The following is a 20,670-nucleotide window of genomic DNA, read 5'->3' on the forward strand; positions in this document are numbered from 1 at the left end:
ATAAACCGGCCGGTAAGGATGCGCACAAGGGACCTTAGGTTCACCCAAGGGACTGCGTCCTACACCAGAGGCCGATGGCGTAGTTGTAGGGGTAGCACCTAAAATGACTGCCGTGGTCGTGACGGGAACCAGCACCATTTTGTCCTCATCTGAGGGGAACTGCGGCACGTGAGGAAGTGAGGCAAGGGTCCCCGTCGATGGATCAGGGGTCTTAATCTTATCCTTAACATAAGGAACCTCGGCTGAGCCGGTACTATGAGGCCTGGAATGCTTTTGTGACATACCAACCGCCAAATTAGCCTTCAAAGGAAGGACCTCGGCACTGCCGGTAAAAGAAGAACTTTGCTTCTTTGCCCTCTCAACAGATCTGGTATCACCACAAGAGCGGGAACGGTGAGCAACCACTTTCACCGACAAAGCCTTGTCTGGCCTTTCAGACCTGTTGGTTGCTTTAACCTCTGAACGAGGGACCTCGGACCCAGGCCCGGTAACCGCCTTATCTGCACGGGCCTCGAACATCCGTTCGGTAACAACCAGCCCAGCCAAGGCCTCGGGGCGCACCCCGGTCTTTTTTTGAGGGAAGCCGACAGAGGCCACAGAGCGAGCTCTGGTACCCCACGATTCAGTAGAACTGGGTCTACAAACAGCCCCCACAGGAGGGGCCTCGCAGCGTACTCCTGTGTTCACAGGCCCCTTACTGAGACCCTCAGGGAAAACTCTGGTATAATTATTAGGCCCAACGGGCACCTCAGGGCGAACCCCGGTGAAAGAGCGATCAACGCCCCTCCCGGACCGAGAAGAACCCGGAAAGGTATCCCCCGGCCGGGGTGCACTGAAAAGTAAAGAACTTACCGGGCGTTTCTTCTTCTCGTCCATGAACGCCTGAAAATGCGAAGGAGTTTGTCGGAACACCTCCTTCCACCGCTCCAACTGACGTTGAAGTGCCCGGACCGAAAGGGAGTCACAGTAAAAACAAGAGTCCCAACGGTGTTCCGGACCCAAACACTCTAAACAAAGAGGATGGGGATCCACCCTCGCGAAGCGACGGTGACACCATGAACAATCAGGAAAGTCTTATTTCAAAGACATAGACAGACTAGTAAACGAACGCTAGCGAGAGCCAGAGAGGAAAAAAAGGGAAGAAAATCTTCCGAGGATGCAAGTGCTTCCGGCCCCGATCGAGCAGAGAAAAGGACTGATGGGCGATGCGTGGGGTGGTGCCAAGGGGGGCGGGGATACGGCCGCATGCCGGGCCACGCGGAGGAAAAAGAGGAGGGACACATTTTTGAAAAAAATGTGGATGCTTTTTACAAAGTGCTCCGGTCCCCTCCCACAGGACGGAGAGATGTCCCACAAGTATGGAGGAAAGGGGAATATGAATTAGGAGTATGGTGGGTTATAGAGACTCAACTAATATCAAGGCGTCTGCACGAAAGAGGCCAGATGGATTTATAGATTGTCCTGCCATATTAACTAATTGAAGGAGGAATTTTTACCTCCAGTGTAAACCCATAAATATGCCCTCCGTAGTATAGACTCCCTAAGGCTATCCCGAATGCCCAGTCCTTAAAAAGCTTTTACATGAGGATTCCAGTGCACATTCTAATTCATCAATCTGCACGACAATTCCGAAAACTTGACACATCATCATATTAAATTTTTTCAAAACCATTATATTATGACTCCAGTGTACATCCCCATTCCCAAACCTTTACATTAATCCTAATACATGACACATGATCAATATAAGCCTTTTCTCGGCTTGGTGGTACCCCTGGGTCGTTTCTGCAGCCGTTACTGCACTTTTCCAATAATGTTTTAACTTGTATAAGCCACTGGAACGCTAACCAATGCTACTGATGGCAACCAACCTGTCAGGTTTCATGGGGTTTGGTTGAATGTGGTGGAATGAGTGTATGATTAACAAAGTATGGTTTGGGCCTTAACTTTTAGTGCAGAGTGTGGCGAGCTTCCCAAGCCAAAATGGAGACTTCCAAAAGGATCAGTGATTGGTCAGAAGTAAAAGAAAGACATTGTTGGAACATTCTAAACCTCTTTTCATTGTCAGAAGCCCAGCTGGAAGGTCTTATGTTTGAAGCTCTTAAGATTTAGAAACTTTAGCTAGGCCCCTAGGATTTGTTATTTGGATCAGGAAAGTGTTGGAGAATTTATGAAGAAACTCAGAAACGTTCCAGTGACAGAAAGAAGCAAGTTAAGTGAGTATTATTTTTTCACGGAACTTTGTGAAATTCAATAAGGAGTTCAATTTCTATACAATTTATTAACTAGTTCCTGTTTTCTTATTCTTTGTTTAAAGAGTAGTTTGTTTTCTTCTTTTAAGACTTTATTTTTGGATTTCTTGAACAGAACTCTTATTTAATGAACTGCGTCACATATTTTGCACGTGGCAAGTTGGTGTGTGGAGGTCTGTTCATCGTTTCAGCGTCGTGTGTTTTTTCGGCCGTATAAAAATTATTGAGCATTGTTCCTTCTAAAGGTAACAGTGTTTTCTTTTAACGTCGGGCTAGCGTTAGAAATCTTACACTGTCTGCGCAAGTGACAGTGTTGTAGATACGCGATCCTGAAACATTACGTTTTATTTACTAACATTCTAACCTGACGCGCGTACCTCATTAAGCTGCCTCTTCAAGGATAAGTGTCCGGAACTAAGTAATTTCCTCTTTCCTATTTGAACAAATAAAATTAAGGAGAGAGAAATACTAATCAACTACGCATGCGCATATGCAATTTTTGAACTCTATTTTCTGTTCCTATGCGCACACCATTTTAGAAGGAAAAGGAATATCTTCACGCATGCGCATAACTCTAGTCAAGTGAACGCTTCTTTAAAGAGCGATATTTTTACGCAAGCAAAATATCCAATTAGTGAACACTCCCATCTTTCCACATGCACAAACAATTTTAAATGGAATAAGCCAGAGTGTCATATTTGGAATTTGTGTTAAAGCTAGATATTCATACAAAAGAAGGATCTAGCATTTCCAGATGGGTGTGTGTGTTCCGGAATTTGAACTGCTAGAAGAATAATTCATGGAACTGAGCAGTTTTCCAATACTGAATTGAAGAAGTTAGTAAGAGCATCAGAGACTATTTTTTCTTCAGTAGAAAACAAACACTTCCTCTAGGTTATTCATAGAGGATATTCAGGTATGGTGGCGTGTTTATTCACTCAATTTGATAGAGAAGTCAGAGCCTAGGAAAAGAAAGGTTAGTGACTAAAGTGTATTTGTTGTTATTTTATCTACAGGTTAAAAGATAAAGAAGCTGAGCAAAACCTGAAGTTTATTATTTTGTCCCATTTTCCCCCTTTCCCTTGGGGATGCTCTCAACTGAACTGTTTGTTACCAGTTAAGAGGTTAGCATCCAAAGGGGACAGCGGGGGTTCAGCAGCTTCCGGGGACAACATCCTGATTGAAGATAAGCCTGACACAACCATTGCCACAATATCCTTCAAACATGGCCTACACCCCCTTGGACTATTCATCCAAAACCACGGCGCATCTTAAAATACATTAATGTGGCACTGCAGCTTTTTACTAAGTTCTAGGAATCATCGACACTGCAGCAATCATTTCCTCAATTTGTTTTTTATAATTAGTAATTTGCACGTACTTGTAAACTTGCACATATGACTACCATACAACCGACATTTACTTTCTACTTCTGGAAGTAGGCTCCCCTGCCATCCACCAATCGGCGTGCAATTCCAGCCCCACGAATCTGACAATTCGCATACGTGGCAAATGGTTTGTATTTCCTAACCAATCCTGTTGCGGCTTCCACGGCCCCACTTCAGGCCATTGTATGCCTGTCTCCCGAGTCTCCCGAGAAGCGAAGACGCCGTGACATTGCAGGTAAGCAGCAAGCGTGGACTCATTTTTTCATTTCCTCATTTTTTGTTTAAAATAACAAACCCTTTCTCAAGAAGGCAGAACTTTATTCCCAACACACGTATGTGTTTTTTTCACATTCAAATGCTGAGACGCCGGTATTGACTGTTTTGCAGCACAGACGTACGATGTTTAGCTAAGAAGCATACTGTGAACATACTTTTGATTCTAATAGACAGACCAGCAAACTCCATAACCCGCAGGCATTTTACCGCTCCGCTCCAGTTCATTGAGTCTTTTAAAAAGGCACTCTTAGCCCTCTTTCCCAATACAACGCTCAAGCCCTAAAACAAACTATTTTTTTGTTTGTTTGTTTATCTACAGGACTGAGTCCTATTTACAACCGTCAGCAAATTGAATTACTGCACCTGAAATGGAAGCACCGGCTTAGACTACCACCTATGAGTTGTTAGCAGCTTAATTATCTAAATTGCAAGACATGTAGCTCTTTGTTCCTAGCTGGCCTGCTCCCTACAGATCCAGCCCCATTGATTGGGTAAGATGTCTGTCAGGGACGTGAAGTCTTTAAGCAGTCAAATAATCCGAATTTAACTACAAGATGTTTAGCCAAACTGATTCAGTAAGACAAGTTTAATTGATTGGTTTCTTTTTCTTGTGTCTGCTTCCCCATAGGGATAACACGCCCTGAGGAAGGCATCCTTTGAAACTACTGCCTGGCAGGAGGCACTGTTGCCGAAACGTTTGGTAGATGTCCGTTTTGGACACCAGCACGTAGGCAGATCTGCCAACAGAATCATGAATAAAGAGTGATTAAGGACAACTAAAACTGAGAATTTAGAAGTTTAGAAAGAGAAAGAATACACTCTTTCTAGACCCTTTGCCCTTCCTTCTCACACAACAATTTCTCCCTCTGGTAATGTCTGTTTTACACTTTCTCTTGTTCCACACTTATTTACTGCTTTAATATTGCATATATGCTTAAGTGTGAATTTGCCAAATTATGGCCAAATATGTTTTTTCTCAAGTAAGCACCTTCTAATATGTTAATATATCTTTTCTTTTACCAATTTGTACCCTCTTAAAATTGTTTCCTTATGTATAATTGAATACATTTACATATTTTACGATAAAATTACTTGATGGCTTACAGAATTCTGATTTGGCCTACATCAGAACTTCAGTAAAATAACTATAAACACTGTAACCAAAAGAACTACTTTTGAGATCTATTGAACTTTTTTCTTTATCATGGTGGAACCGTTTTATTGTTGCATGCTCCCAGAGCCTGTGTACTTTTTTTCCACCAAGGGAGATGGAGGCCACTCACTGCTGCCCTCCAGAGCTTTTTACCTCCATTCACCGAGCTGGATCTGGTCTCATGTACATCAAGAGCCGCACACTTGTCACAGCCTCATCACCCCTGTACAGTCTCCTCCAGCTTCCGACCTGTTCCCTTGCTTCTCTGCACCCCTGTTCCTCTGCTAAGACGCATTGCCACGAATCCCAATTTCAGGACCAGGATATCCCCCCACTCATCCTTGCGACTGCGATCGCCTAACCACCAATATTCCACCCGCAAACCATGCGGTTGACGCTGCAGCCTCACCCCCACGTTCCCATATGTTCCCCTACTTCTCTGCTCCTCTGTTCCTGCGCTAGGCCGCAGTGCCTCTGATGCTGCTTCAGGACCGGGGTATCCTCACTCACGCTTGCAGCTAGGGCCGCCTAAATCCTGATATTCTAGCGTCCTTCATAAATGCGGCAAAAGCAGAGTAGTTTCTCACATTAGCCTCTTACCTTTCAACGGGCTCGGGAGCTGGGAACTATGCAGCCATTGCAGTCCACTCCCCCTGGTGGTCTCCCCATCAGAACCTTTAATCCAAAACAGGACTTCGACCAGAAGCCTTGTACATTCTCGCACTCCTACCACATGTGCCAATACGTGGTTCTTTCATCACATTGTCACCATCGGCAAGCAAATAAGGGGCGACGGCCAAGTCACATTCCTTCTCCCCCTTCATTCTGCTATCCCTCACCACTTCCCAAAAGGAGCAGATAGCTAGGCGATTCCACACTACTTTCGGTAACGCTCTTTGCGGAACCCAAACCATTCTCTACTGTTAACAGCCCAAATGTCATTTTCAAGTTAGACTCATTGTTTCCCCAGTGTATTTTAATAGGACCTACAACTTGAGTTGCTCTAACACCATTCAATCTCTGGGAGCCCTGTACCCCCTGTGTATCCATATTAACCCATTGGAAAACCTTGCCTTGTTCGATCATCAAAGGAATCTCCAGAGCTTCACCTTGATTTCCCCTAAAAAGATTTTGGTACCTCTGTTGGCACCCTTGTGAAAAGGAATAATAACCTGGTGAGGATCAGTTTCACGATGCACAATCACAATTTGCACCACCTGCTCAAATCCTGGCCTATTTGTTGCCATAACACCAGGTAGCTTTTTTTAAACAAAAGCAATAGGTCAGCTGGCATCCAGATTCCCAGATATTCTATCTCTTCTCTCTCGATCTTAAGAGCGCTATCCTCAGCAATCTCGCGCATTCCTCATCTCTGGTTCCCAATGGGAGCTGAACCAATGTTTCAACATTAGGGCAACCCCCCCAACCCCCAACGCTGCTACTCCCCTCCCTGAGAGGGTTCCATGTTGTTTTTGGTTTGTTAGCAGTGTGGAAATAGACTTTAAAGTATATTAGAACATTCCGCAAACAATGCTAATTTAAGTTATTCCGGACCCCCTAATGAAAAGCCCATTATACGATTTTTGCTTTCGATTTCTTACACCAGCGGTTCAATGACTAAGGCAAATAAAGGTGACAGGGTGCAACCCTGACTCGTCCCTCTGCCAAGTGGAATGGCATGATGAAAAACCATCTACTCTCACTGAGGCTCTCAGATTAGAGTACAGGTGATGAATCCAAATGCTTTCAGTACCTCCACAGAAAACCTCAAGGATACTGAAACTCCTTTCAGAATCCAATGAAAACAGGACCAAGTCTCCTGTCTCCACTACGTGCATTAAGACAATCTTGGGAACGGTTGTCCACTCCTGCTGCAATCCAACAAATCCCATTTGATCTGGATGGGCAAGATTCGGGACGAACCTTTTGTTCAGAAGCCTAGTAAGTATTTTCACGTCGACATTTGAACATAATTGGCCAATTTGAGGCACATTCTAGGAATGACAGGGTTCATCCACAATTGCATTAAAGAATTTTTGAAGTCTTGGTGCCAACATATCCGGATAGCTCTTGTAAAACCTTAATGAGAATCCATCAGGACTGGGGTGCCTTCACCGTTTTTACACTTTTAATGGCATACTTTTTTCTGCCTCCGATTGGGTGCCCAGAGCCTCTCACTTTGCACGATAGCATGTTTTGGTTCTATGTCATTATTTCAATTTTTGTAGGTCGCCAAAGCAAAAGGCTGATTTTCGGCAAATTTTAGGCAGCCTACAAAAATGGAAATAATGACATTCTCCCCCACACCCTACCACACTGTTTTAGTCCAAATCAGGGGGCTTTACCTCTCTCAGCTTCTGCCGCCTCCCTCCTCTACCAAGCCCCCCCCAAAAAAATCCCCCCCCCCCGTGGCTGCTACCAGATCATGGCGTGCCGGTCGGCCCCTGCGGCACGCACTCGTGTGCGTCGCAGCGGCTAACAGATTTAGAAAAACGCTCTGAAGAGTTCGTTTTTTTTTTTAAAAAAAAGGTTCATTGACCTAAAACCCATTTTTTCTATACATCTTAAACTGCATATATCAACAAAAAAGACAAAAGTCAAAGCCAATATTAATAGAACCACCACCAAGCAAGAAGTATTAACTAACAATTTAATAGGTGAAAATGTTTTAGGTAAAGCACTGATGTCTTGTGCCATTTAGCAAGGTCCTTCAGGCCACTTTCTATGTGCATTATCAATAACGAAAAGTTGGCTTTATTTAAAATGTAATGAAACAGGATTGTCAGTTCTACCGATTCCATGAATGCCATTGTCATCATCTGTTGGGATTGGAGTGGCAAACAGGGAAACATGGGAGATGCTAAAGGTTTATAAACTAGCTGTTTTAGTAGGCTAGGATGAGTTCCTAAAATGTTACTGCAGAATACAACACTTGTGAAGGCATCATGAAGCAAGACAGACAACAGATTCAAAGTTGAAACAAAAAGTCTTTATTAACACAAATGTCAGGATGGTGTAAAGGCCTAACTTGCCCAATACCAAAGGTGGGATTTCCCTACCTAAATAAACTAAGGATAGTCTGAGCCAATAAATTCAACTTCCCAGCCATTCAGAATTATTCAAACTCACTTTGTGCTTGCCAAATTGTTAGGTAGTCAATGGCTTACTTTTCCGGTCTCCAGACCATTTAGGTTGCATTTCGATTTGTGCAGCCTTCACCGTCACCCACACAATGCACCTGGAGCCCCCCGGCCAGAGTAAACCTTTCCCACCACTCACCGGTGTGTGGCCTCTCCTCTGGATACACTGGTCTCGTTTCTGGGCTCCCTCGCTCCAGATGGTCTCCAGGGAGCAGCGCTCACTCCCCCCAGTCTCTCCTGCAGTGGTCGGCAGCTCCTCGGTGTGGAACACACAGCAATGGGCTTAGCTCAGCTCCAGACCCTCTTGCGGCCCACAATGGCCTCTGTGTCTTCCTGACTTTCCTTCTCTCACCGTCCTTTCACCGGTGCATGTGTTCATGCACTGCTTTGGATGGCTGCATTCTCCAGCACCACTGCCCTCTCTCTCTGCTGTCTCTGCCTCCCTTTATACCCCTGCAACCATGTAACAGGTTGCAGGTGTGAACACTTGCCTGACCATAGTTATTGGGACATGCTGGACCCTCAATACTTCTCAGGCCTTTTCCTCGTCTCAGTACTAGAGTAGTGAAATGAGCGGTTAGTGTTTACTACTCTTAGATGCCTCTTCATCGTCCCAGTACCATCATGGTTTAAATGAGAAGACATGAGCGGAGATTATTCACAACAACCAATAAAAAGGGGGGATGGTAAATGTGGTTCTCACTAGAAAAGGGGGATACCTTGTCTCACCTGCGGACCTCTTCTTCTCGCTCTTCTTAGTATTTTTGCATCAATGAGTTCTTCTGGTATTATCCCAGGAAGAGGGACAAGGGTAGTAATATCCCATAAATGCTGCTGGGATTGATGGTTCATCATGGAATATAAATTGAGGAAACTGTCTCACTGATGACATTCTCCTTTCACTCTCTAAGGATCTGCCACCAAGGTGATCCTTCCTTTGCATATCCACACCCAGGGTTGGGATCCAAAAGTGATGACCCTCCTTCCCTGGCCACCTGAGAAGAAGACCCATGGGGTGCAGGGGTGGAGGGGGGGGGGGGACGGGGACGGGAGGCTGCCCTCCGGTTCCTCACACACTGGGCCATGAAGGGCCAGAGCCTGGAGGACAACTGCTGACCCACAATGCTTGACCCTGCCTCGGTAATGAAGCAAGCAGAAACTAATGACTTGGAGCATACTGTCATTTTATTCAAGAAACGTACAAAGGGTCACAGTCAATTCTTCCAAATTTAGATTTTTACTCCTTTCTTCAATGTGTCAGTGGAGCTAAATCTCAAAGCTGAACGGCCTTGGAAACAATCAGCAAACAGCCTTCAGATGCCTTCACTGCGAGACAGTAAACTGCTCATGGGGCTAAAACCTGTCACTTTGCCAATCTTTCCAACCTTAATTTTTTTTACTTTCAATATAATTTCTAGGGCTGAAATATGCAATTTCACCAAAGGTTTTAAAAAACGGTTTTATTTTCCATGAGAAAACTATAGTGTAATTTTGTTAGGTTAGCCTTTCAGCTTTCATTGTGCTGGTAAAAAACTGAGTTTAGCAAATGGACAGTTTCAGCAGGGTGCTCATATATAACCTGTGTTGCCCTTTGTATTCCTTTGAGCAGACAAAGGGTGAGAAGAATCATCTGCATGTGGACTTACAATAGTTTACCTGTAATTGGTCTTTTATCCATGGCTGTAGATCAATTTTAGGTTGGTTTTAGTTAACTGCTGTGACAAATCGCTAGAGGTCGTCATCTCTGCCAAGGGGGAAGCCCCTTCCCATGAGGCCAGGGAGGTGAGGCCGGTACCCAATAGTCCCCCTGGAAGTGGTGCACAGCGGGCGGATCTCATGGAGAGAGATTCCCCCTCTGGGGACAGGGACTATGAGCTAAGTTATGCCCCAGGACAAACTACAACCACATATCCTCACCATCGTTTCTCTTCTTGAGAGTCCAGTAACTCGTAGACACCTACTGTCGTAAGACCCAAAACCTAGTCTATTTGGGAAGTATTGGGACGAAAAAGAGCACTAGACCTAAGATCATCCAGGACTGAAACAAGTTGGCCCCGCGGAACGATGGCGATCACAACCGGGAAACAAAAGATCTTCGCCCTTTAATCAAGAATATGTGTGCAACAAAGTATAAAGGTGGACAAAGGACAAGACCTTTTGTTGAATTCAGCCAAAGGAGACATCAGGTGCAAGGAATCTCCAGCACGGGAGTCTCGAATCCTGTGCAGGAACCGACACGGAACAGAGGAAGCAGGAAGCAGGCAGGGTAGCTGCGAGACTCCCTGAAGGGCTTTGCTGGAGCAGAGCTATGTCAACTGCTCAAAAGAAGGGAAGTCGAGCAGCCCAAACACAGGAGATGCTGGACGACCACAGATGTTGCCGACAAGAGCCTGGTGAAGCAGCGAGGCCAGCCCGAGGAAGCCCTGTCAAGGTACAGAGATTTGAAGCAAGCTAACAGGTGGTACAGGAAAGCTGGAGTGGGCACAATGACAGTCAGCAGTTGTGCGGCAGCAGCAGCTCCCTCATAGCCTAGCTGAAAGCAGGAGGCTGCAGGCTCACAGGAGGGGCATAGAGGTGCCAGAGTGGCACACGAGTACTATAAGAGGGGTAAGGAGAACCCCAAAAAAAGAAAGAGAAGGGTCTGGGACCCTAAAAGTTACAGAGGCAAGTCACCTTCCTCGTGGAAGTACTTGGAAGGAAAGTGAACCAAGTTAACCAAAGCAGAGAAACACGAGTCCGACACCTGACCCCAAATAAATAGGGAAGAACAAGTAATCTTCCTCGTGGGTGCAAGGAGACCAAGTGGGCTATACTGGGAAAACCAGAGTCATGGATCATATTTGTATATGCACTGTTGAGAAAGAAGGAAAGCAGTGAAATAAGGATCATCAGGGGGAGGGAGTCATTCACCCAAAGTATTACAGAGGGTAAGAAAGGGACTGTAACCAAGATACCAAGGGAGTCATTCTCCTGGCAGTGATACATCCACAGGCAAGAGTCAAGAAGCCTGTGTAAGGCAGTCATTCCCCCAGATTGAAGAAAAATACACAATCAACAGAAGGGAGTCATTCTCTTGACAATTGAGAGACTGGAGTATGAGGCCAGGGGAAGGGAGTCATTCCCCTTGCAAGACGAGTACTGTTTTGGGAACAAGTGATCCAGGGGAAGGGGGCCACTTTAGTGCAGGGTGGCTGAGAGGAAATGGCATGCTTCATGTGCATCCTCTGACAAACTGGCCTGCCGCCTGCTCCAAAGGGAATACCGGCTCTTTGTCCGCACCAAGAAGAGGGCCCACATCAAAGCCGGGTCTCAGTGGCATCTAACAACTCGCCCAAACTTTTTAAAATCGGCAAGGAGCTGGCCAATCCTTCTGCAGTCTAACTCTCCTGTCCGCTCCCAGGGGGTCTGCATGGCCCTGGCCTCTCACTTCATCTCTAAAACTCAGGACATCCTGCCCCCTCTCTCTTCCTCTCCCCCTCCTCACTCTACTCCCTGCTCTTCCTCTGGGCCTTCTGCAGCCACCTCTCCTCCCTCCTTCCTTCCTTCCTTCCTTCTCTGCCTTTCCCATGTTCTCCCCAGAGAAGGTTTCTAGACAAGTTTGATCTATGAAAGTCACGTCAAAACAGGTTCACCCCTGTTCCTCCAAAACCATCAAGGACCACATTGATTCCCTGGCTCCTGCCCTGGCCGATTTATGTAACCACTCCTGCGCCACTGGAGTCCCCCCCCCTCCACAAGCACTTCTTTGTGTGCCCTCTTCTTAAGAAAGCCTCTGCCGCCCGGTCCTGCCCGGCTAACTATCACCAAATCCCCATCACTCCCTTCCTGGGCAAACTCTTGGAAAAGCTGGCCATCTCCCAGCTCAATCTTCACACCGAATCTGTTGGTTGTCTCCATGATCATCAGTCTGGCTTCAAAGCTGCCAGAAACACAGAAACTGCTCTCCTGAACATCGGTGAAGACCTGCTCTCCAACCTTGATTCCAACACCCCCTGTGTCCTCATCTTACTTGATCTCTCCTCAGCCTTTGACACGGTCAACAATGCCATCCTGCTCAACCATCTCCGTGATAACCTGGTGATCACCGGTCAGGCCCTGGCGTGGCTGACTTCTTTCCTTTCTGACCGACCCTCCCAGGTCCAACTTGGGTCCTTCCTCTATCTATATCTCTACCTGTGGTGTTCCCCAGGGGTCTAACCTCTCTCCCTGGCTGTTGAACCAATACCTGGCACTTTTTGCCCACCGCATTGCTGCTCTCTGCCCCAACTTCCAGTGTTATGCGGATGACACACGGCTCATTTTCAGGCTACCCTCAGCGACCTCTTCTTCCTCTCTCATCTCAGACTGTCTGCTATCCAGGAGTGGTTTGCCAACAATGATCTCTGTCTTAATGCCAGTAAGACTGAGATTCTCCTCATCGGCACACCCGTTCACTCCTTCCGGTCACTCTCTGGCCAGCCTCTCTTGGCCCTCATCCTGCTCCCAAACTGTAAGGCTAAAAACCTTGGGGTCATCTTCGACTCCACACTCTCCTCCTCTGCTCACATCCCTGGCATCTCTAAGAAGTCGCACTACCAGCTGCACCTCAGAGGTATTCTTCCTTCCCCCAGAAGCTCACCGTCTCCGGAGCTCTGGTTCTCTCTAGGCTGGACTATTGCAACATCCTCTTTCTAAATCTGCCTGCTTCCACTCTCCGCCCTCTGCAACTCATCCAGAACAGAACTGCGAGACTTGTCCTTGGCCTCAAGCCAACCAAGGATTAAGTTCAAAACCCTCTGCATTGTCCACAAGGCCTTCTGGGGCCTGGGGCCTCAATACCTTCAACTTTCTTCCTAAATATAATCCTGCTCGAGCTCTTCGCTCATCCGCCTCCAACACTCCCTTAGGGTCAGTCGCTTCTCCAAGCAACGAGTTGATGTTAGATCTCTTTCTTCGGCTGGGACCTCCCTCTGGAACAGCCTCCCTGCCCCCTGAAACTTGAGGAGAATCATCTCCGGAAGAACCTCAACACCTTTCTCTTTGCTTCTACTTTTTCTACTCCTCTCCCCTAACCACCACCTGGCTGAGGCTGAAACTGCACTGGTTACCTGGCCACCCTCTGATGTCAGACCCAGGTCCCCGGTCCCCCTCACCCCCGCCAGTCAAACACATCTGCTCTGCCATCCAGGCAACCCCTGCATTTGGGACTGTTTTCTGTATCCCTTCAGTCCCACTACCAGCACTTGATACCCGATGTCTGCACTTACCCTTGCACTTGCCACCTGCTGGCCATATTTTACTTATTGTAAAGTATTCTATTTTCCCATGTACTGCACTTCCCCCCCCCCCCTTTCCCCTTCCCATGCACTTGCGATCTGAATGACACCTGGCCTAGTAGGATAGTTGTCCGTCTCCCCTCTGTTCCCCCTCCCTTGCCTCGTCGAGCCTTGAAACACTTGTGTATAGGCGCGTTATAAATGCCATATATCATTTCCCATGGAGTGAAGAAACAGCGAACTGTCTGATACAGAGTATTGATAGGCAGTCCTTTTGTTGGTGAAGTATTGGGACCAGGGAAAGGGAGTCATTCCCCCTGGTTAAGAAGTTATAACCAGAAGTGTGCCACCCAGTCCAGGAGAAGGGAGACTTTCTCCTGGAATAAGAACATCAACAGAACCTTCTAATTTAGTTATTAGGGTAAGGGACAGAATTAGAGATTGACACAGAACACTGGACTCTTTAGTTTACAAGGTCATTCTGACAGACCCCTTTAGTATTTTCGTAGAGGCAGGGAAACACCTCAGAGATTGGCAAAGTCATTTTTTCTCTACATTTTCTATGCTAATAAAAAGGATTACAGCAATCACTATACCACTGCGCGTCTCCTCATTCTGCACCTTTACATTGCCCATGGAAGCAATGCATTTTCGGACAGGGTTTTAACCCTTTCCACCTAATGTGGTACAACCTCCCCTGGCTTGGAAATCCACAGCCTCACAATTGTCAATAGGATTGGCAACATTCACATTGCTAATTTGTTGTAGCTAGTTCAACCTTTCAGAAATGAACAGAAGTAGAAAAGTAGAACGTGGTTTATCTAGTGTGGTGAACCACATGAAGGACTTGGAAAATTAGGGGTCATTTTCAAAGGTTTTATTCAAATAAAAAGAAACAAAATGCCTAACTAGCCCAATCGCTATGAGGGACGGTTCTGTGGTCCTCGTAGAAGTTATTTTCTTGTATCCAAGTTGTTTCTGATCACCCTCTCTTATCAAAGTTATGTACTCTGTTACTCGCTCAGCCTTCATTCAAAGTGTCCATTTTGCTTTCTCGGTGCGCCTTTCGCAGGGCATTTGTACACTCTGGTTTTTCAGGCTCCCGTAACCTCGATTCATTTCCCAGCGGTTGCTTACAATATTTGTGTTAGTCTCATTCCCTTCCCCTTTCACAGGGAGTTTGTTCACTTCGATTGCTCAGGCACTTTTAAACCCTGATAGTTTCTGTAGCCGTTATAAACATTGTTTGGATCACCCCAAGTCCCCTTTTCAGTGGCAGCTTGCACTCTTGGATTTCTCAGGCTCCCGTAACCTAAATAGCTTTCATCGCCGTTACACACAATGTTCATACCTTGTATCGGTCAATTCTCCGTCAGGTTGTTCAGACTTCGTTCGATTGCCCGGACCAAAAGGGAATCGCAGCAGAAGCACAAATTCTTCCGATGCTCCAGACCCAAACACTCGAGGGAAAGGTTGCGATGGTCCACCGCTGCATATAGACATCCACAGGAGACACATGACGCAAAGCCCTTGCACTCCCAGCATAGGCGGACGAAAAGGAACTACAGCAGATTTTGACAAAAGCAGGACGAAATAGAATTTCCACGGATACAAAGTATGTCCGATCCCGGCCACACTGAGAAAAGGACTGATGGGTGATGTGTTGGGCGGGGCTCCAAGGCGGGGCTAGAGCCATACACATGCTAGCCCTGCATTAAACAAAAGAAAAAAAAGACAATATTTTTTTAGATGCTACAAAAAAAACTGGCGGGAAGAGGCAGCTCCCTCACAGCCTAGATGAAAGCAGACGGCTGCAGGCTCACTGTAGGGGCATAGAGGTGCCACAGTGACACGCAATAACTATAAGAGGGGAACCCCAAAAAACAGAGAAGGGTCTGGGACCTTAATTACACATAGGCAAGTCTCCTTGTTGCAGTACTTGGCAGGAAAATGAACCACGTCCACCAAAGCAAAGAAATATGGGCCTGGGAACCCCACCCAAATAAAGAGGCAAGTATAAGTCATCTTCCTCCCGTCTCCTTTCCTACTGTGGTTCTGCCTCCCGATCCCATTGGCTGCAGTCCTTCACTGAGCAAGAACCAATCTTTGCCCGTCTATTCCCCATGGACTGTTACACAGGTGAGAAGCTTTACAAAAATAAATAAAAACACACTGCCCCTCCAAGTGCCCCTTTTCTAACAAGGTTTTGGAAAATGTCTCTAGTGTTGAAGCAGCCAAAGTTTGAGGTCGCCATCTCTCCCAGTGTCTTTATTCAGTTGTTGGGGAGTTTAATCCTAATTCAGTTCCCCGGGGGGAGGTGGAGGAGGAGGGATGACAAGTCAGTTTGTGTGTGTCTTTCCTGTTCAATACATGCAAGCTCTCTTCACGCCCAGTTCATTTTCTGCTGGCCTCTTGCTGTTTGGCAGGGAAATAGAAAATCAATTTCCTGGTACTTATGGAGTCTGCTCTCTTGGCTTCAGTCCAGCGTTTTTCCGTTGCTACCAGGTGCACAGTGAGAGTGGGCCTTCTGAAATGGAATAGTGTACACTGGCCCAAAAATGTGCTGGGAGGTACTTTGCGAGCAGCACAAGTATCCCCATGCATGGCACACAACAGGGTCTCAGAGGCTGGGGGCCCGGCAATCTCCCCTTCCGCATCACTGTGACAGGGTCATGACCTGGTCACAATATTAACCACCATGATTAGGGGGACAGTTATTCTGCAAATCCCAAACCAAGCAAAAAATGTGCATAGAGAAAATCACCAATTCAATCTCAATGCTCACCCTTCTCTCAGCCTGGTCCCTCTCATCCTGGATCTTCCTGCTCTTCTCAACCCAAGATGTGGCATCATCCAGCCAGAGATCATCATCCCCCAGGGACTTGACCTTCCTGTAAGGCGAATACAAGCATGAATGCGAGGCCACAAGACAAACTTAAGCCAGCAAGAGCATTGACAGTAAGGCTTTACTCAGACAGCTCATTGACCATATTTGTGAAACCATGTGGTATCTGTGCAATATTATGCTCTGTTCAACAAAGAGCAAACACTTCAATGCAGTATAGTACACTGCTATTGCATGTTCCGAACAAAAGTGTAAGGCATAATTACAAAAGGTTCACGATGGACCGGAAATGAGGGATTGAAAATGCAAGTCGTCGATATGGGCGTGGCCAGCGGGCACATCATGCAAATGTGATCTTCTGGAGCTCCCGGGGCCGCCTGCAAATATACGGGATAAATTGTGGCAAAAAGGCATCGTTTTGAGTGTGCTGTGAGTGGCAGGCAAGTGTAATGCCTGGCGATCCCACGGTTGTCCTCGAGAGTAGCTAACTTCTGAGGGTAAATTTTTCAGAGCGGGACTTCTCGTGGTGCTGGATTCAGGTACGGATCCCTAGGATGGCTGCCGGCGGGCTCTGTGAGTGACAGATCTCACTGTGGCAAGTGAGGGACCCCACAGTGGCATAAGGGATACAGGGCAGCGCCTTTGCTGGTAATACCGAGTCGGATCTACGCCTGGAGCAGCGGGATAAAAAGAGCCAACCAAGCCAGCAACACAGCAGAGGAAAATGTGCTAGACCAGCAACCCGCGAGATGATGCAGGCTGCCCCCTGTGGGTGCTGTGGGCAGATGCTGCAGTACTGATCCACAGTTGGGTGGATCACGGATAGAGGCATCTGGGCACGCACTGGAGAGCCTGTCTTGAAGTCACCCCGGTAACTGAGAAAGTGAACAGGACAGGTGTGAGCCTGCCGGTGAGGGGGGGGGGGGTGGGGGTGGGACAGGGGGGTGGGGGGGCTGGGCAGAACGCAGGAACTGGCACTGGAGACCTCGCTTGGGGAAGGCAGGCTCGGACTGAACCCCACTTCACTTCCCCCTACCTTCACCTATACCCTTACTCTAGCCCACATATATACATTATTAAAAATGTAAAAAAATATTTAACAAATTCTACCAAATATGGTCATTTCTCATCAGGTATTTTTGGATTTGATTATTTCTGCGGATACCCACCCCCCAGGGACTACTTTGATACTACAGAGGATGGATGCTGAAGGACAGAAGGCGGCAAACTGAGCAGGCCAGACTCATTGGGGTGAGAATTGAGAGCACTGGAGCAGTCTGGTCCGTAGGTGGCAATGCGGTTTGGACCCCTGGGGTGCACCCCAAGAGCGGCAACTGCATAACATACAGGCGAACGCTAGATTAACGGCCCGATGGAGAGCTTCAGAGGCAAGAGATCACTCGGTGGGGCCTGTAGAATCCAGCTCCAGAGGTATAGGAGTCTGAAACAGGAAAGGGGGTGGAGGGGTCACTCAAGGAGGCCATCAATGTGGTGAGCGGGTCGATTGCAGAAGCAGCAATTTTGGAAAGGAGTCCAGGTGCAAGCAGTGGGTGACCTCCTTTGTTGGCAGCTGGCACAGACTGTCTGCTGGAGGGGCAGCACAGAGGCAGGGTCCAGAGCTCGAACGTAGATTGAGAAATATACAGACCCAAAAATACACAATAAAGGCCAGGAGACAGTATCACAGTAGGGACAGGGGACATCGAAAGAGGCCTGGAAGGGTTACTTTGGACATGCTGATGGATGCCATAATGGCAACCAGGACCTCGCTGGAGGGGAGCATCAAGGAGGTGGGAGTGGACGTGTCCCTGGTGCAGGCGATCCTTTGTTATGTGTGCGAGAGGGTGATGGATGTACAACAGAGTAAACCGTGGAGGACTACCTGCAGAACTTGATGAATCAGGTAGCGGCCCTGGTGGGAGCGACTCAGACTCTGGAATCGAGAGCAGAGGATGAGGAAGGCTGCTCCCAGAGGTGCAATAAACGCCTGGTGGGCATACCGGAGAAAGGAGGGTCCCAGTGTGGAGTGTGGAGAGGTTGATACTGGAAAAGCTGCAAGTTAAGGGGCTCTCAAAGTTCTTTACTTAGCAGAGCCCTTCCACCAGCCAGTAATAGTGACGAAGATACTCAACTTCCGGACAGGGATGCTTTCCTCCAGGAGTCCCCTAGGGCCGGTTATTATGAGGTGGGCAGCTCGAAGATGCGCATCTTCCTGGACTTCACCCGAGAGGTGCAGAAACAGCATAGAACTTCTGATGGGGTCTGGCGGCACCTCAGGGAATTGGACATTAAGTAAATGATGTTCTATCTGGCCAAGTTGAACATTCTTGCAGGGGGGAAATCATAGTTCCTTACATTGCCACAGGAGAACAAGTTACTCTTACCTGGCAACATTCTTTCGATGGGATGGTCCGACGACGTATTCCAGATCTATGACAGTTATCACCACAGCTGTGCTGCCTCGGAAAATCTTTCGGCGTCTGCGTCGATTACGTCGATACGGCGTCCTCGAGGACCTCCGTCGAGCCAACGTCACCGGATGTTATAAATAGGACGCACGACGCCCATAGCCTCAGTTGTAGTTTTTTCCCCAGAACGTGTGACACCAATCTTCTGCCAATAGGACCACAGAAAGCCTTGCGGAAACATATGCTGCAATCGCATAAGAAATTCTGTAGCGGGGAAGGGAGGGAGCGATATGGAATACGTCGTCGGACCCTCCCATCGAAAGAACGTTACCAGGTAAGAGTAACTTGTTCTTCGAGGGGATTGGGTCCTCCGATGTATTCCATATCTATGACAGACTCCCAAAGCAGTACCAACGTAAGGAGGTGGGAAAAGAATTTAGAATATACACATTTAGTATGCCCAATCAAATTGCAGAGTAAAGGACCGCCTTGCCAAAGGCCAGATCGTGCCCATGGACAGAATCTAGGGAGTAGTGACGTACAAAAGTATGGACCGAAGCCCAAGTGGCTGCATCACAGATGTTGCGAATAGGAACACCACTTTGCAGGGCAGTAGAGGCAGCCATACCCCTAGTCGAATGGGCCCGTAAGCCTACAGGAGGGTCCTTTCCCATCAGGCGGTAACATTCAGAAATTGCCAAGATAATCCATCTAGACAAAGTCTGCTTAGTCACAGCTTGTCCTAAACGCCTTCCAGCGTGACCAATAAAGAGCTGATCGTCCACTCTGACCCGGGACATGCGTGAAATGTAGAAACTTAAAGCTCTCCTAGGATCTAACCTATGGAGCCTCTCCTCGTCCTTACCACGATGCGGAGGAGGATAAAATGCCGGAACAACCACCTTCTGGCTTAAATCAAATTCCAACACCACCTTCGGAAGAAAGGAAGGACAAACGAACTCTAAGGACAACCCTGTTCTTATGGAACACAGTGAAGGGTGGCTTAACTGAATGTGCCTGTAACTCACTCTGCGAGCGGAAGTGACTGCAACAAAAAATACAGTTTTAAGAGTCAACAGTCTCAAAGGACAAGAATGTAAAGGCTCAAATGGAGCACCCATTAGAACCTTGAGAACAAGGTTCAAATCCCAACTGGGCAACTGGAAAGGTAACGGAGGGAACACATTAGTGAGCCCTTTCAGAAACTGAGAAATTAAAAGGAATTTTAAAATAAGAACACTCCTCAGACGAGCACTTAAATATGGACAGCGCCGCCAGGTAACCCTTAATGGTACCCACTTGCAAGCCCCTGTGGGCTAAAGAAAGCAAAAAAGACAGAACTACAGGAATGTCACATGAAAGAGGATCCACATTCTGAACCCTGCACCAGTCGTAGAACTTTCTCCAAAGGCAACGGTGCAGGGACTTAGTTGCCGGCCGTCTGGCAGAAAGCAACACCTCCATCACGTCTTCAGGGAGGTCCCATTCCTTATACCTCAACCTTTCAGAAGCCAAGCGTGAAGGTTGAGGGATCGGACCTCTGGATGGAGAACCTGACCCCCCTCCCGTGAGAGCAGATCGTCTCGGTAGGGAAGATGACGTGGAGGGCAGATGGACATGTCGAGAAGGTCCGGGTACCACGTCCTCCTGGCCCATGCTGGAGCAATGAGGATCATCTGGGAACCGAACCTCCAAAACCTCCGCAGCACTTGCGGGATGACGGGGACTGGAGGAAACGCGTACAGCAGTGTGAATGACCACTCCACCACGAACGAGTCTCCTAAGGCTCCTCTTGGAGGAAATTCCTGCGAGCAGAAGCTTTAGCACTTCCAGTTGACACTGGAGGCGTAAGTGAACCACTTGAGGGGTCCCCCAAAGGGCGAAGATCTCCAGGAGAATCTCCTGAGCCAACTCCCACTCGTGAAAGATCGCGCTCTGCCTGCTCCGAGCGTC

The 20,670-nt window shown here is 47.5% G+C and overlaps 1 protein-coding gene across 1 annotated transcript in view; it reads right to left on the reverse strand.

Moving 5' to 3' along the window:
• Nucleotides 1-20,670, reverse strand: part of SART1 (spliceosome associated factor 1, recruiter of U4/U6.U5 tri-snRNP) — a 1,237,846-nt gene that overhangs the window by 982,039 nt on the left and 235,137 nt on the right. The window contains exon 5 of the mRNA XM_069644803.1: nt 16,250-16,355. Coding sequence (XP_069500904.1) covers nt 16,250-16,355 — 106 coding nt within the window. The remainder of the gene's footprint in view (nt 1-16,249; nt 16,356-20,670) is intronic.

Source organism: Ambystoma mexicanum, chromosome 2p (assembly GCF_040938575.1).
Source record: "Ambystoma mexicanum isolate Mex_15411 chromosome 2p, UKY_AmexF1_1, whole genome shotgun sequence".
Lineage (NCBI taxonomy): Eukaryota > Metazoa > Chordata > Amphibia > Caudata > Ambystomatidae > Ambystoma > Ambystoma mexicanum.